We start from the raw sequence: 17,160 nt of genomic DNA, 5'->3' as shown, positions 1-17,160 counted from the left end.
TGCCCTGTAGTAGGCTCTGTTTTAGGGTTGTAATTGTACTAACTCTACCCACATAACATATTGCACCATGGTCACATATACCCTGGTTATACCCACATGTTTATAGTCATCATAACGGTACGCATGTGCCCTGTATTAGGCTCTGTTTTAGGGTTGTAATTGTACTAACTCTACCCACATAACATATTGCGCAATGGTCACATGTGCCCTGGTTATACCCACATGTTTACAGCCATCAGAACACTACACATGTGCCCTGTATTAGGCTCTGTTGTAGGGTTGTAATTGTACTAACTCTACCCACATAACATATTGCACAATGGTCACATGTACCCTGGTTATACCCACATGTTTACAGTCATCAGAACACTACGCATGTGCCCTGTAGTAGGCTCTGTTCTAGGGTTGTAATTGTACTAACTCTACCCACATAACATATTGCACAGTGGTCACATGTACCCTGGTTGTACCCATATGTTTACAGTCATCAGATCAGTACGTATGTGCCCTGTAGTAGACTCTGTTGTAGGGTTGTAATTGTACTAACTCTACCCACATAACATATTGCACAATGTTCACATGTAACCTGGTTATACCCACATGTTTATAGTCATCAGAACACTACACATGTGCCCTGTAGTAGGCTCTGTTGTAGGGTTGTAATTGTACTAACTCTACTCACATATAATATATGGCACAATGGTCTCATGTACCCTGGTTATACCCACATGTTTACAGCCATCAGAACACTACGCATGTGCCCTGTAGTAGGCTCTGTTGTAGGGTTGTAATTGTACTAACTCTACCCACATAATTGGGTGGACTTGGGTGGGTGATTAATAAGAGAACACTTTTTGGTAGTTTGGACAGAAATAAATAATTTGCACCATTTACACACGGTTTTATTTGCCCATGTTTTTTTCGCCCCCCCCCCCCCCCCCCCCCCCCCCCCCCCCCCCGAGATACAGATAATGGTATCACCAAATTTCTTAACCTTTTCATGTGGACCTTTTCAACATTGCGAGGAATTGTCACAGCCGCAGTGAGAATGGCCAGTTTTTTTGTCAACATGTATTAAATTTCTGAATCAAATTCCACTAACAGCTTGTTCTAGCACACAGACACAGACCAGTTAAATGTCATTCTTTGGATGATTCTGTAGGCTGACTCAGGTTTCACCTTTGTTGACTGTATAATGGTTGGTAATGTAGAAGATGTTTTGTTTTGACAGCTGGAGGCAGCCTCGGAGTCCTTCCTCTGAACAGCTCGGGCAGACAGTACGACATTCCTCGGCTAGAGGCCCATTCCGGTATGCTCACAACAACACTCCACTACTTCCCAATGACCACTGTATATGAAATATTCCCCAACCTGCTTACATTCTTATGTGGTTTGGCAAGTTACTCTTTGTAACATAAAATAGTGTTGAAACTGTGTAGTGATTATTGGTAATGACAGCACTGATGTACTGTATGCATTTGTCCTGATAGCTCGTACACACACAAGCTGTAGTTATACTGTTCATCAGAAAATGTTGTCAAACAATTGGAATTTATTTTCCAAGTATATTTATTAATCCAGTTATGTTTCATCTTTTTATGGTGAAGGAAATGATTTGCCATGTGATCTTGGAAGCATGTACACATAGGTTGGTGTATGATAACACAAGTGCTCTGAACAAGGAATTTTCCCTGGCTAAACTGGTCAGGCCTGCTTCATGTACAGAGCTGGAGTGTGCATCACTTATATACATGAAGTTAGAATTATGCCAATTAACTTTGCGGCCTAAGCGGGTCAAATTTTGTATGCATCCTGTCTTGCTCGTCTTTTCCCCAGAATCTGTGACAGACTTTGACTTTTCTCCATTTGATGACAGTGTCCTGGTGACTGGTTCCAGTGATCTCACTGTAAGTTATATGTAAACTTCTCATCTTCTCATCTCTCATCTTCAACCTGTTGACATGACAATAAAACCATTTTGCTAGCTAGAGTCCTCATCACTGGATTTTCTTACCAGAGATGTGTATGTTTTAATTTGCCTGTCTTCAAAGTGATCATTTGCATATCAATAAGAGCGTGCCTCATTAGAAATGACAATATTTAAATTTTATTCTATGTATTTGTTACTCTGTAACGAATAAAGTGAATTTTATAATAATACTATACATTTCTGAACAGCAATCAAATAAATAAATCAAAAAATCAAATGTCTAAATGTGTACAATGAAATTAAAGACTCACATACATGTAACATTGAAAATAAATTTTTGTTTTTTTTTTAAGAGAAGTTTCTCGTGAATCTTCAGCAATAAAACGAATTTTGTTGCTGTTATCTTTGCCTCCCAGGTGAAGCTGTGGACATTACCTGATGACCCCTCAGAGCTCAAGGAGGCAGACCTATCCAGGTCAACAGGCCAGCTGCCCCCACAGTCACGCCGTATAGAGAATCTGTTGTGGCACCCATGTGCGGAGGGGATCTTAGCCCTCAGCGCGGGGCACAGCCTTAAGGTGTACGACGTGAACAGAGGCGAGGAAGTGGCAGGTGAGAGAGATCAGGCTCACACTGTCCTTGTCTGTCTGAGGGCCCAGGTTATTATAATGAGTCTGTCTGAAGGGTCAAATGTTATTGTTATGTTTCTGTCTGAATTGTCAAAGGTTATTATTATGAGTGTGTGAAGGTCAAAGGCTATTATTATGTGTCTGTCTGAAGGGTTAAGTGTTATTATTATGTTTCTGTCTGAATGGTCAAAGGTTATTATTATGTATGTGTGTGTGAAGGTCTAAGGGTATAATTATGTGTGTGTGAAGGTCAAATGTTATTACTGTGTTTCTGTCTGAATGGCCAAATGTTATTATTATGTGTGTACAGGTCAAAGGTCATTATGTGTGTGAAGGTCAAAGGTTATGTGTGTTTGAAGGTCAAAGGTTATTATGTGTGTGAAGGTCAAAAGGTATTATGTATGTGTGAAGGTCAAAAGGTGTTATGTGTGTGTAAAGGTCAAAGGTTATTATGTTTAAAGGTCAAAGGCTATTATTATGTGTGTGTGAAGGTCAAAGGTTATGTGTGTGAAGGTCAAAGGCTATTATTATGTGTGTGAAGGTCAAAGACTATTATTGTCTGTGTGAAGGTCAAAGGTTATTATTATGTGCATTAAGGTCAAATGCTGTTATTATGTGTGTGTGAAGGTCAAAGGCTATTATGATGTGTCTTCCTCTATGACTGTCTTGTCAGTCCAAAGTGTAATGTTTCTAGTGGCCAGTGATACCTGTGGCACGTGCTCAGTGTTTACTGCCATGCATACAAGCTTATACTTCAGAATAGCGTTCTACTCAAAAAATTGACACCAGGCAAAAAGAAAAGAAAAAAGAAAAATCTACATAAACTGCAGTTAGCAGATTTTTGAGGCACATCAAACTGTAAACAAAACCGAGAAAACTCTGATCTTTCTCTTGTAGATATGTCAGAGTTTGGGGATCAGATACAGAGTATCAGCTGGCGTGGGTCAGGTGCACTGTTAGCCAGCTCTTGTAAGGACAGGCAGGTCCGCATCATAGACCCCAGAGCAAACTCCATTGTCCAGGTAAATGGCTAGGATATGTTTACATGTCACGATGTGGCTGGACAGTACAGGGTACATACAGCACCAGTGTTTGTTAGAGTTACCCTAATTCTTCAGTGTTTTCAGCTGCCTCTGCAACCGATATTTTGAAACATTCTGAGAACTATGTGGTGTATAGAATAATTCGCACAGTTTTACAAAGATGGCATGTTTAGTGACGCAAATGAATCTACAGTAAGTGTAAGGATCTGTATTTTTAAACCTTTCTTTGAGTGTGTTGACCTGATTGGCATTCATTTGAGAATGTGGCTTTGTCATTCTAGCAGTAAGCATAATATACATGACATTTGTGGTTTCCTGATTGCACTGTATCAGGTTGTACTGTAATTGTTGCTTTTGTGTTGTTTCCAGCAATGTGAAGGTCATGAAGGAATAAAGGACTGTCGTGTGATATGGCTGGGTGACCGTGATCAACTCTTGTCCACAGGGTTTGATAATGTGAGTTACATCTACATCTGTGTACCTGATACCCCAGGTTCATCTGTATAGTTAATACCCCAAGGTCATTTATGTACCTGATACCCTAGGATCGTCTGTTGTTGATACCTGAGGGTCATTTGTGTACTTGATACCCCAGGGTCATCTGTGTACCTGATACCCCAGGGTCATCTGTATAGTTGATACCCCAGGGTCATTTATGTACCTGATACCCTAGGATTGTCTGGTGTTGATACCTGAGGGTCATTTGTGTACCTGATACCCCACAGTCGTTTGTGTACGGCTGTTACCTTACAGTCAAACTTTGCCTAGATGTATTGTCGCAGTGGCCAACATTAGTTGGCCTGTCGGCTTGCCCACATCTTTGTAAACACACTATCTGGTGAATGCTTGGTGCCAGTTTTACTGAACTTATACCACACTCACACTTTGGGCATTGCAAGTACCCTGTTCATTTTTGGAGACATTAGTAAATTTTAGAATTAGAACACATGTAATTCAGCTGGAGGTAGACTTACATGTACGGAAGATAGAAGGCAGCCACTCTTAGATAGTTAACCAGTCTGAGCAGTGGTTAGAGAATGTGCGATTGGCATTTCCCAGATGTACCAGTACATCATGTAAACCTGTAGAGTTATCTCCCTTAGATCACAAATTCTACAAGTTCTATGGCCACAATCTCAGGAATGATTTTCTTTTTGTAATATATGTTGATTCTTTATGTGGCAAACAAAGAAGTCATATCCATGTGTGTAATATGTAAAACTTGACAGATATATGGGTATTTGTAAGGAAGGAAATCTGATGGGATCAACAGTTTCCTGTTATGGTAGTTTTATTTGAACACTTTACAGAGTGTAGGTTCTTTGGACTTTATCATTTCCTCTAAATCAATTGAATTGATCCAAATTAAGCTGGAAATGAATATGGATGATCCGTTACAAGGTGATAACATACATGGTAGTAATAGCTAAAGCAAAACATTGCCGAAATCCAACTACAATGCTGACACCTTCTTAGTTAAAATTTCTGTATCTTACAGAGGTACTGAACAGAGAAGTGTTATTTGCTATGGAAGTACAGATAGTTGTGTGTACAATGTGATTTACAGCATAGGATTGGAAGTCTACATGTAGGCACTTCCTGTGTTCTGGTGACCAGAGGCCAGTTGTTCAAAAATGCATTAAAGTTAAGCCAGGCTTAAATCTTAACACCAGTCTCATCCTGATACAGAGTAAATGACACTTTAGTCTGGACTATAGTTAATGCTTAAATCTTAACACCAGTCTCATCCTAATACAGTGTAAATGACACTTCAGTCTGGACTGTAGTTAATACCGGGCTTAAGTCTTAACACACTTTGAACAACTGAGCCATGGTGTAGACGATGTACATGTATACCACATACCTGGTCATGCTCGGGGTCAGTCAAGTGATTTGGGTGTTAGGTCTGATGTCTTTAGAATGGTGTTCTACTGAGGCAGCATTATAAATGTGTCCACATTGAACCTGGACTGCTAAGAAAAGACAGTGTCACTAGTGTCAGTGAAGTATTGTATGAAAATACTTCATACAATCGTACATTATGAAAGCATACATGTAAATGAATTTTTGTTTTAGATGAGAAGCAGAGAAGTATTTTTATGGGACTGTAGACATCTGACATCACCCACTAAGACATTTACACTAGATTCATCAACAGGGTAAGTGTTCCTGAAGAATTATGGATGGGCAAGTCTTAACAATGTACATATATAGATATATCTATGATAAAGTCACTTTCATTTGGTCTAGTTGACGTGTATATGGGTTCTGAGGAGTAAACTGTAGAATATTAAATAACTTACTTTGTCCCTTACATGATCTGTGATTCTCTATTGCCATTGGTTGATCAGGCGGGTTAAACTGTTGACACACACTTGTCAGAGCTACAGGCCATGCCCTCACCGGGGATATGGAATTTAAACCAACTGGCTTTCTATTTGATAAACATTGTATGGGCAAGATCATTATCTGCGAAGGGCACATGGACATTTAAAACCTGGGTGTGAGATTTTAAAATTTCACCCCCAGGGTTAAAATGCCCATGTACCTTTCTCAACCGGCAGATGACTACTGTTTATCTAGAGGTTTGAGATTATATGTAGCAACATTTTCTCATTCTGCAGGACAATAATGCCATTTTATGATCCAGATACAAATATGGTGTTCCTGATTAGCAAGGTAAGAGTGCTGTGGAAATCACACATTGCCTCTTGTTCAATGTCCAAAATCCATTGTACCTCAGGGCCTAATTATCAGGAAGTTGTCCATAGCCTGTCACAAACTAAAACTGTTGGGATGCATTTAGGAGAGTAGTATAAGACTACAGATTATTCCTCAGTCAGAGGATTTTAATCTTCACTGTTATATGTACAAAGATAGATTTGTCTGAAGTTTACTCTTGTGAAGCTGCGAAAATGCTCATCCTTAACCAGTGAGAACTGAGATGAGCTGAGTTGCTATTGTAAATGTCTGTAAACCTTGAAATAACTTCATATTTAAATTCTTCTGTTTTTAATTTTTTTTTCCAGGCTGACTCTATTTTAAAATTCTGGGAGCTGTCAGATAAAGATCCTTTTTTGTCAGAATGTAAGTTATATTTCATGTGACTGACTTCAGCTGTAGATGTTGTGTATAGATCATGTACATGTAAGGGTAACGGACTTTCTGTTATTGGTGTCCTGTATCAAAACTTGTGAGGGGCTTTCTTAATAAATTGAAAATGTGTGTCACTTTATTTGGCTACAAACAGAAGAATTAATAAAAAAAGCTATTGTAAGATAGATAATTGTATAATTGTTGAATTCTCCTATGCATGGGTTACAGTGTATCTGACGTAAGTCAGAAATGGCTTAGTGGAAACTGTCCCTGCACATTTGCCAATTCTTTGCCATTTCCCAATTGGGTAAATTACGTGTTGCTACCCTTCATGGTAAGCACTTTATGGCAGCTCTTGTTACTCCCCCAGTTGACAAGCCAGATATCTGTGTCGGTAAGCCTGCTGTCTGTGTCGAGTGGTCATGACCAGGATTTTTGGCAGACAGACAAACAAACCTACATGCCTAACATAGAAAACATTGTAATCTTCAGCAATAGCTTATAATTTGGAAATTTCATATTTGATGATAATATTTGTGACACCTGAAACTAGACTCGAGCAGAACTTTGAACAAAAGCACAAGTAATAGTAAGAAGTGAGCAGATTCCTGTGCTGTGACGTGTTTAGAGCTTCACACTCCTGTTAAATTATGTCACCAGTGTCGTGAAGGAAGGAGTGATGCAGTTATTACATTCGGGGATTTGAACTGTTTCTCAGAGAAATGAAAACATGCTCATTGGCTGAGCATTACCTGTAATAAAAGGGATCACTTTTGTCATTCAGCTGGCACTGATCGCACAGAGCAAATTAAGGGCTGCACAATGGTCCCCAAAAGGGCACTCGATGTGATGTCTGGCGAGGCTAACCGGTTACTTTTACTGAACAAGGCATCGATCCAGCAGGCTTCGTACATTGTACCTAGAAAGGTTAGTGTGGGTTGGGGGTTGAAAGTGTGTGGGGGGAGAGGATGGGGGATAGTTGAGGGCTGGTATCCTGTACATAGTACCCAGAAAGGTTAGTGTGGGTTGAGGGTTGAAAGTGTGTGTGGGGAGAGGGTTGGGGATAGTTGAAACCTCAAAATACCCTTTTAATATCAATAGATCTCAGAATCAGGCTAATAATACAAGTTAGTCATGGGCAAAAGTGTAGAGCCATAAAACCAGACCACATATTCTTCATAAACCTGGGGCATGATGTTTAAAATCAGATCATTTGTCCTTGATAAATTAATGTTGTTTTCTGACTGTTGTACAATAATGCATACTTAGTGGTTACATGGTTAACTGATACAAGTGAAATAATTGGAAGTTTGATATGATGAATTGTTTAACTCAAAGTATTTTGACGTGGTTAACATGGACATGCAGTTTCTGTAGCGTTTCAGTTTTATTCTTTCAGTCCTACAGAGATTTCCACGCAGACATATTCCCCGACACAAACTCCCTGGAGCCCTCCATGACAGCAGATGAATGGCTGGCCGGAGCTAACACACCTGTGAGCATCGCTGGAGTTACTACTAAGGCCTCGACTAACTAATGACATAGTGCCACTAGTGTTTATACAGGGGATTAATGTTGACAAAATAAAGTTGATGTGTTTTTAGGGAAGGGTTTCAGTATTTGACATTCACAAGATGCGATGGTCTATATATCCCACACTAACACACAAACCTCTGTGGTACATGTATATGCTTAATTCTTGCATATTTAGATTTAATTCTCTTTATAATTTGCTTGTTTTGTTTTGACTCTTCTTGGAGTATATGTGTATTCTGACTACAAAGTGTATTCTGCGGATGGTCGTGAGTTTCCCCTGGGCTCTGTTCGGTTTCCTCCCCAATAATGCTGGCCGCTGGCGCATAAATGAAATAACCTTGAGTACGGTGTAAAAGACCAGTCAAATAAATAAATAATAAATCAAAACTTGTCATCAGGTTCCAGCTCCTATCTAGAAAATTAAACAGTTCTACACTCAGTAAAAGCCATTTTTAATTGTACTTTATACCATTATATTATGACACCAAAATAGTTTCAAACAAGGGCTGATATTACCTGTAGATTCTGTTTAATAAAGTAAGACCAGTGTTGTATTTTGAGAATTATGTTTGTAGGTAAGGAAAGTTAGTCTGAATCCTGCCAAAGCTCCGCCTCTTATGACCAAACGGGGACAGAATAAGGGGCAGGCAACTCTGATACAGACTCACAAAACTGAACCAGGACCTCACGGGAACGGACATGCAGAACCGAAGAAGAACGGAGAGGTGAAGAAACCAGAGCGGTCCCCACCAGTAAACAGACGGGATCCACCTCCGGTGCTCGTGGTAAGCTTAACATTAAGGTGTTCGTGGATGGTTGTCGGAACAAGATTTGGAGACGCCCAAATGTACAACATTGGATGATTTAGTGTGTAGTGTTGGAGAACAGTTGACATTGTCTAAGTCAGCTAATGGGTGTGATCAAATGCTTTATGATGGAGAAGAGAGCTGTATTTGTACTTTTGATGTTAAAGGTTCCCTGTGGAAACTTTAATTTAAGGACAGTATTAAAGTTTGGAACATCAGATATCATGACTTAAATGTAAAGGGGGCTTCCTGATGGAGCACCTGCACCTCATTACAACACCACTCACCTGTGTAACATTGTGTGTTCTCAGGAGAAGATCGAACCTGCCCCTCAACCCACCCCCATCATAACGGATTTGAACAGCCAGGGGGACGTCCTTAACAACAGCACGCCTCCTGTCAGTCAGGAACGGCCACGAACCCCACCCAGAGAGCGCTTTGAGAGGAACACAGGTGCCAATATCCGCAGTGTGGAGGTCGATGGTGCTGTGGCAGATGTACCTATGAGATTAAAGGCTCCACAGAAAGTCTTTGCAGGTAAGGTGTGAAAGAAAATGTATGTATTTAATTATTACTGCTAGTAGTGCTTGAGAGATTAAAAAATGTGGAGGAGAACAGTCAACACCAAAGTTGTTTGACTTTGTATCAGGTCACCTTAATTTGATATTTGAGTGGAATGATTATTGTACGTGTATGTAATCAGTGAATCACCTCAGATGTGGTTTTCAAAGCTCAGAGAAGAGGTATTATGCATTAGTTTGTCATCACAATATTATACTGACCCGGTATAAGCATAATTGACCTGGTATAATTACAGGTGTGTCAGTTATATATGAGTAATAATCTACCTTGTGTAATTACAGGTGTGTAATTTGTCAGTTATACATGAGTCATAGTCTGCCTTGTGTAAGTACAGGTGTGTGATTTGTCAGTTATATATATATGAGTTAAAGCCTTCCTGTGGAATTACAGGTGTGTAATTTGTCAGCTATAGACATGAGTCTATAAGTCTGTCTTGTGTAATTACAGATGTGTAATTTGTCAGGTATACAAGCCATAATCTACCTTGTGTAATAACAGGTGTGTAATTTGTCAGTTATATATGAGACATAGTCTGCCTTGTGTAATTACAGGTGTGTGATTTGTCAATTATATATGAGGCATAGTCTGCCTTGTGTAATTACAGGTGTGTGGTTTGTCAGGTATACGTTAGTTATGATCTGCATTAACTTTGTGTAATTACAGGCATACGTCAGTCAAAATTCCGTCACCTGAAGGCAACAGTTGCTCATAAGGACACACACATCACAAACCTGAGAAAGTTATGTAAGACAATACCTGGGGAGAGCGATATGTTCCACACAAACACAGAGCGATGTGCTGTACCCCTGGAGGGGCCTGGGGGCCTTGTCGCTATCTTAGAGGTACGGGCATTTCATTCTTGGTGGTGATCATGTGTGTGGTGAAGGGGAGGGGGGCGGGGTGGGATTTGGGCGCATAACCTGGATGTGCTGCAAAAGGTAGAGACTGATTATACTCAGGCAAAGGTGTCTATGGGAACTGATGTCTTAGAGGTACATGGGGAAGGCTACATATCAGGGATCCTAGTTGTAAAGCTGCCGATGTATGAAGTTTATTATATGAGTGGCCATGGTGATGGCCTTAACACTCAGAGGCTGGTATGTCAACAGCCATCTACCAATTAAATTGCACACTGCAATCCCATTGTTGCTGACTGTAGGTCTTAGGGCTCCCTTTTGTGTAGGGTACTCCGTAATCCTCTAATCAGAATGCTGGTTGCCTCCAGATGAACCAAGGTACTCCACAATCTTCTGATCAGAATGCTGGTTGCCTCCAAATGAACCAGGGTACTCCACAATCTTTTAATCAGAATGCTGGTTGCCTCCAAAGGAACCAAGGGACTCCACAATCTTTTAATCAGAATGCTGGTTGCCTCAAAATAAACCAAGGGACTCCACAATCTTTTAATCAGAATGCAGGTTGCCTCCAAATGAACCAGGGTACTCCACAATCTTTTAATCAGAATGCTGGTTGCCTCCAAATGAACCAGGGTACTCCACAATCTTTTAATCAGAATGCTGGTTGCCTCCAAATGAACCAAGGGACTCCACAATCTTTTAATCAGAATGCTGGTTGCCTCAAAATAAACCAAGGGACTCCACAATCTTCTAATCAGAATGCTGGTTGCCTCCAAATGAACCAGGGTACTCCACAATCTTCTAATCAGAATGTTGGTACAAAAAGTACAAAACATGAGGCATTTCATCATTCTCCCACAGTTCAATGTTTGTGTGGATATCTTTTTTCTGCTCTGACTCTATTAAGGTAAAACTTCAGCCTTTGACACATCCCTTTTATTTACAAACTTGACATTTGTTTGATAATCTCTAGCAGATTTTATCAGTGTGTTCTGAAGTGTTTTGTTTCTTTAACAGCTGAACAAGCCAGGTAAACTGTTTGATGTTGGAGTGCCAGCTGTTCAGAATGTGGGCAAAGTCACAGACTTTGCTTGGGATCCTTTTGACAATCATAAACTTCTTGTTGGTAAGTGAACATGTGTTTTATTTTACTTCATTGTTTTCAGTGACAGTTTTATGTATGGTACATTTGTATGAAGGTGCTGGAGCAGCCTGAATTTGCTTGCAGGGATACACCAGAGTTAAACTCGTGGCGCCTGTGATTTGTACATGTAGCACATAGTACATGGATAGTAATTGTCTTGGTTGTTGCTGTTCCAGCCTGTGATGATGGTCGCATCAGGATTTGGGAGGTCCCAGATGACTTGGAGGGTACCCTGACTGAACCACAAGATTATCTTATAGGTAACAAACAACTGATAGCCATCTTAAAATAATCTGTGTGGGGTCTTGGTGACCATAAGTGGTTGATGATGTTCTTGTGGCGTTTAATACCATGAACTTTTCTCCCACCTGTATGGTTTTCATCCATAAATTTGATCGTCATTGTATAAGAGAACACTTCTTGAATATGGCATTGCACAAATATAAGTTAAATATAAATAAAATAATTTTGATTCGGATTTTGATAATATTACTATAAAAATCAAATTGTAAGGTTTGGAGGAAGACAAGTTTATGGTGAGACATGGAGCAAGTTTCAGTTCAGCGATGTTAAGAATTCATGACTTATAGAGAAACTACATGATTTGTAACCTGTAATGTTGTTGTTGTATAGGTCACACAGAAAAGGTATTCTTCATCCGTTTTCACCCGCTTGCTCAGGATGTTTTGGTCTCTGCCTCGTATGACCTGACCCTGAGAGTCTGGGACCTGACAGATAACTCTGAAAGGTACCAGTTACACGGCCACACTGATCATGTAAGTACCAGTTACTGGATTAAAACATTTATACCCATATATGGTGTTTTGTAGTGATATTTTTAAGTTTTGTAGTCATATTTTTAAGTTTTAAGCTATCTAGTTTCATAAGAGGCCTGTTTATAAGATTGGTTTAGGTTTCCTTAAAGCAAAAGTTTGCCCTAAAAAGTCAACATTTGCCTTATGAGAGGACAGTGTGATTGTATTGGCACAAATCTACAATTTAGAAATTTTATTATGTAAACATTTTTAGTACAAGCCAGTTCATTTAGTTACAGCCTGTTGACAAGAAAACTTCATGATGCGGTTTTCTTTAATCTGTCACATGCATGTAGCCATTATGATGAGGTTTTCTTTAATCTGTCACATGCATGTAGCCATTATGATGAGGTTTTCTTTAATCTGTCACATGCATGTAGCCATTATGATGAGGTTTTCTTTAATCTGTCACATGCATGTAGCCATTATGATGAGGTTTTCTTTAATCTGTCACATGCATGTAGCCATTATGATGAGGTTTTCTTTAATCTGTCACATGCATGTAGCCACTATGATGAGGTTTTCTTTAATCTGTCACATGCATGTAGCCACTATGATGAGGTTTTCTTTAATCTGTCACATGCATGTAGCCACTATGATGAGGTTTTCTTTAATCTGTCACATGCATGTAGCCACTATGATGAGGTTTTCTTTAATCTGTCACATGCATGTAGCCACTATGATGAGGTTTTCTTTAATCTGTCACATACATGTAGCCATTATGATGAGGTTTTCTTTAATCTGTCACATGCATGTAGCCATTATGATGAGGTTTTCTTTAATCTGTCACATGCATGTAGCCACTATGATGAGGTTTTCTTTAATCTGTCACATGCATGTAGCCATTATGATGAGGTTTTCTTTAATCTGTCACATGCATGTAGCCATTATGATGAGGTTTTCTTTAATCTGTCACATGCATGTAGCCATTATGATGAGGTTTTCTTTAATCTGTCACATGCATGTAGCCATTATGATGAGGTTTTCTTTAATCTGTCACATACATGTAGCCATTATGATGAGGTTTTCTTTAATCTGTCACATACATGTAGCCATTATGATGAGGTTGTATACCAATTCTGTGATCAACTTGATCACATAATGGAATCAAATGCAGATTGAAAAGCCTTTATCCTTTATGTAAAGCTCATAATGTGATAAGAAGGAAAAGCTTGTCTTTTTTAAGGGTTGTATTTAAATACTCCTACTTCTAAGTTGTGACCGGCCCCGATAGCACAGTTCGTAGAGCGTCCGCTAGGGGAGCGGTAGATCCAGGGTCAATCCTGAGGCGAGTCACACCTAAGACCTTAAAAGAGGAAGTTGTAACTTCCTCGCTTGACATTCAGCATGAAGGGGATAGTGCAGGGAGTGGTGAACCCATATCAGTATAATGGCCCAGGAAGGGCGACTTACTTGCCTTCGGTAACGTGTCTCAGTGAAGCAGCACTGGATAAAAGAGTGGTGGAAATCCATCCTGCAAAAAGGAGGCACATTACATGCATTCTAAGGATTCCTTCATTGTTCTGTGGCTGAAAAATTGTAAAAAAAGTATGACGTTAACCCCCAAGCACTCACTTGCTCACTTTTAAGTTGTGTGTAAACAAGGGAAGTGCAGTTGAGGTAATCAGATGTAGGGCTGAAGTTGGGTCATGAAATATAAAGTCTGGTTCTTAAAAGTTTTTCTGCTGTAAAATTATGAGGAAGATTCCTCGGCCTATACAAATCACCCTGCTGTCATGCTTGTAAACTACCTATTACTGATTATTATCATTTTGGGTGGACATGTTTGTGCGCATCGCAGCTTCAGGACCAGGAGTAGTAAGTAATTTTAATTCCTCACTTCCTTGTGTCAGATATTTTGTGCCAGCTGGAGTCCAGACGGAAGACTTTTAGCAACAGCTTGTCGTGATAGAAAACTGCGTATCTTTGACCCTCGCTCATCAGACCAGCCAATCAAAGTAAGTCCTACTTACTGATAGCTCAGCTTATAGACCCAGCTGTTTCAGGAGGTACATACAGTCTTCTAAAGGGGTACAGTTTCGATCTGGTAAACATGGTATCAGTAAAGGTGAATGATGACAGAGAAATAGGGACATTATTCAGCTCACCAAGCATCTGATAATGATGGGTAGCCTGTGTCTGATAAAGTCATTGCTCTTTATTTACTTTTCTGAAAAAGCTCGAGTCCAAACTTTGTTAGGGTAATTTTCTACTTGTCCTGACTTAATTGCAAATAGATTGTTACAAAAGTTTACATTTTGTGTTACAGTACTTGATTGTGAAACTTGTGGCATATCAGTAAATTGATTTGTAATTCAGTGAGGTATGTTAGTTTAAGAATAATGTTCTAATGTTTGACTGTTTTGATGACAGGAAGGCAATGGTCCTGAGGGTAACAGAGGAGCGAGAATCGTGTGGGCGTTAGGGGGACGATACCTGGTTGTCTCAGGATTTACAAAGTAAGCTATCTACAGCTGGTTGTTGTCATGACTAATGTGAGACACACACCTAAGCCCTAGGAAGAACTGTGGACTTGAAATTAAGCAAGTTTATTTCAGCACTTGTAGCCTGTAACAACCTTGCCAACCAACACTGTAAGGCACTTATGTGTTTGTAATGTTAACACGGCTTTGTGAGTGCAGCCCCTGTGTTTTATGAGTGACATTTGTGAGTGTAGCCCTTGTGTTTTACAAGTGACATTTGTGAGTGCAGCCCCTGTGTTTTACAAGTGACATTTGTGAGTGTAGCCCCTGAGTTTTATGAGTGACATTTGTGAGGGCAACCCGTGTTTTACGAGTGACAATTATGAGTGCTGCCTCTGAGTTTTATGAGTGACATTTGTGAGTGCTGCCTCTGAGTTTTACAAGTGACATTTGTGAGTGCTGCCCCTGTGTTTTAGAAGTGACATTTGTGAGTGTAGCCCCTGAGTTTTATGAGTGACATTTGTGAGTGCAACCCCTGTGTTTTATGAGTGACATTTGTGAGTGCAGCCCCTTTGTTTTATGAGTGACGTTTGTGAGTGCAGCCCCTGTGTTTTACAGGTGACATTTGTGAGTGTAGCCCCTGTGTTTTACGGGTGACATTTGTGAGTGCTGCCTCTGAATTTTACAAGTGACATTTGTGAGTGCAGTCCCTGTGTTTTATAAGTGACATTTGTGAGTGCAGCCGTTGTGTTTTACCATTGACATTTGTGAGTGCAGCCCCTGTGTTTTACGACTGACATTTGTGAGTGCACCCCCTGAGTTTTACCATTGACATTTGTGAGTGCTGCCTCTGAGTTTTACAAGTGACATTTGTGAGTGCAGCCCCTGAGTTTTATGAGTGACATTTGTGAGTGCAGCCCCTGAGTTTTATGAGTGACATTTGTGAGTGCACCTCCTGAGTTTTATGAGTGACATTTATGAGTGCTGCGTCTGAGTTTTACAAGTTACCCTCAAAGATAAATGGACTGGACTGATTAATGGACTTGCATAAACTTGTTCAGATACACAAAATCATGATATTGTCGAAATATAAGTAATAAATAGAATATTACATAATACTAGTGAAGTTTGAATACCATGAATATTTTTCTCGTGAAAGTTGGACATGATAACCTACTTCACACTTTGTATCTGATGGATTATCATTTCCCCCAAACACTTACGGTATTCAATCTTCACTGAGCAATATCCTCTGAAGTGATATCAGATGTGCTGTGACGGGGGCTGGTCTGTATGTCTACAGTTTCAGCCTACTCGTATTCCCTTATCCTCCTCCCACTCACCTGCCCACCCATGATATGTATGCGTTGTGTTCACAGTAGTTGTTTGCTTTGCTCTACCCACCAGAACCAGGCAGAGAGAACTGAGTATTTACAATGTAGAGAATCTGGAGGCACCACTGTCACGGGAGGGCCTGGACTCCACACCCGCCATTTTGATTCCATACTATGATGAGGATAGCTCAACACTCCTACTCACAGGACGGGTGAGTTCTTGAATTTGTCGAGGTGGCGTTAGAGTAAGGGAACAAAAACTAGCTAAAATCCAAAACACTACTGAGTGGAGTCTTGCTGCACTGATGTATAAATGCAGCTGGGGGCCTCTGTGCCCGAGGTGGTTAGCTTGCTAGAACAGTGCAATGACTCAGGAGCCTCTCACTAATGCTGGTCGCCGTTGTATAAGTGAAACATTCTTAAGTATGGCGTAAGACACGAATCAGATGAATGAATAAATGCAGCTACTATGGTCCTTGACCAGTGAGGTTTTTCTGTCTTTTCACACACTGATTACACTGTATTATAACCCAAATGATCAGGTTTCTTATGTTTGCTGTGTGTTAACAGCTGAGCATGGTCTCTTATGTTTGCTGTATGTTTACACAGGGAGACAGCACTGTGGTAGTGTTTGAAGTATCAGCTGAGCATGGTCTCTTATGTTTGCTGTATGTTTACACAGGGAGACAGCACTGTGGTAGTGTTTGAAGTATCAGCTGAGCATTGTCTCTTATGTTTGCTGTATGTTTACACAGGGAGACAGCACTGTGGTAGTGTTTGAAGTATCAGCTGAGCATGGTCTCTTATGTTTGCTGTATGTTTACACAGGGAGACAGCACTGGGGTAGTGTTTGAAGTATCAGATGAACATGGTCTCTTATGTTTGCGGTATGTTTACACAGGGAGACAGCACTGTGGTAGTGTTTGAAGTATCAGCTGAGCATGGTCTCATATGTTTGCTGTATG

The 17,160-nt window shown here is 40.1% G+C and overlaps 1 protein-coding gene across 3 annotated transcripts in view; it reads left to right on the top strand.

The window, feature by feature from the left end:
* LOC135472220 (coronin-7-like) overlaps positions 1–17,160 on the top strand; it is a 51,655-nt gene that overhangs the window by 23,999 nt on the left and 10,496 nt on the right. For all 3 annotated transcript variants that reach the window (XM_064751613.1, XM_064751611.1, XM_064751612.1), the window contains exons 4-22: positions 1,232–1,309; positions 1,837–1,907; positions 2,347–2,542; positions 3,457–3,581; positions 3,972–4,058; positions 5,679–5,761; positions 6,227–6,281; positions 6,632–6,689; positions 7,483–7,625; positions 8,098–8,193; positions 8,810–9,019; positions 9,352–9,577; positions 10,286–10,464; positions 11,497–11,605; positions 11,800–11,883; positions 12,257–12,399; positions 14,292–14,396; positions 14,812–14,897; positions 16,269–16,407. In XM_064751613.1, the coding sequence (XP_064607683.1) occupies positions 1,232–1,309; positions 1,837–1,907; positions 2,347–2,542; positions 3,457–3,581; positions 3,972–4,058; positions 5,679–5,761; positions 6,227–6,281; positions 6,632–6,689; positions 7,483–7,625; positions 8,098–8,193; positions 8,810–9,019; positions 9,352–9,577; positions 10,286–10,464; positions 11,497–11,605; positions 11,800–11,883; positions 12,257–12,399; positions 14,292–14,396; positions 14,812–14,897; positions 16,269–16,407 (2,273 nt within the window). The remainder of the gene's footprint in view (positions 1–1,231; positions 1,310–1,836; positions 1,908–2,346; positions 2,543–3,456; positions 3,582–3,971; positions 4,059–5,678; positions 5,762–6,226; positions 6,282–6,631; positions 6,690–7,482; positions 7,626–8,097; positions 8,194–8,809; positions 9,020–9,351; positions 9,578–10,285; positions 10,465–11,496; positions 11,606–11,799; positions 11,884–12,256; positions 12,400–14,291; positions 14,397–14,811; positions 14,898–16,268; positions 16,408–17,160) is intronic.

Source organism: Liolophura sinensis, chromosome 8 (assembly GCF_032854445.1).
Source record: "Liolophura sinensis isolate JHLJ2023 chromosome 8, CUHK_Ljap_v2, whole genome shotgun sequence".
In the NCBI taxonomy this organism is placed as follows: domain Eukaryota; kingdom Metazoa; phylum Mollusca; class Polyplacophora; order Chitonida; family Chitonidae; genus Liolophura; species Liolophura sinensis.
Note: the sequence above shows the minus strand (reverse complement) of the source record. Positions and strands in the feature narration are given on the sequence as shown.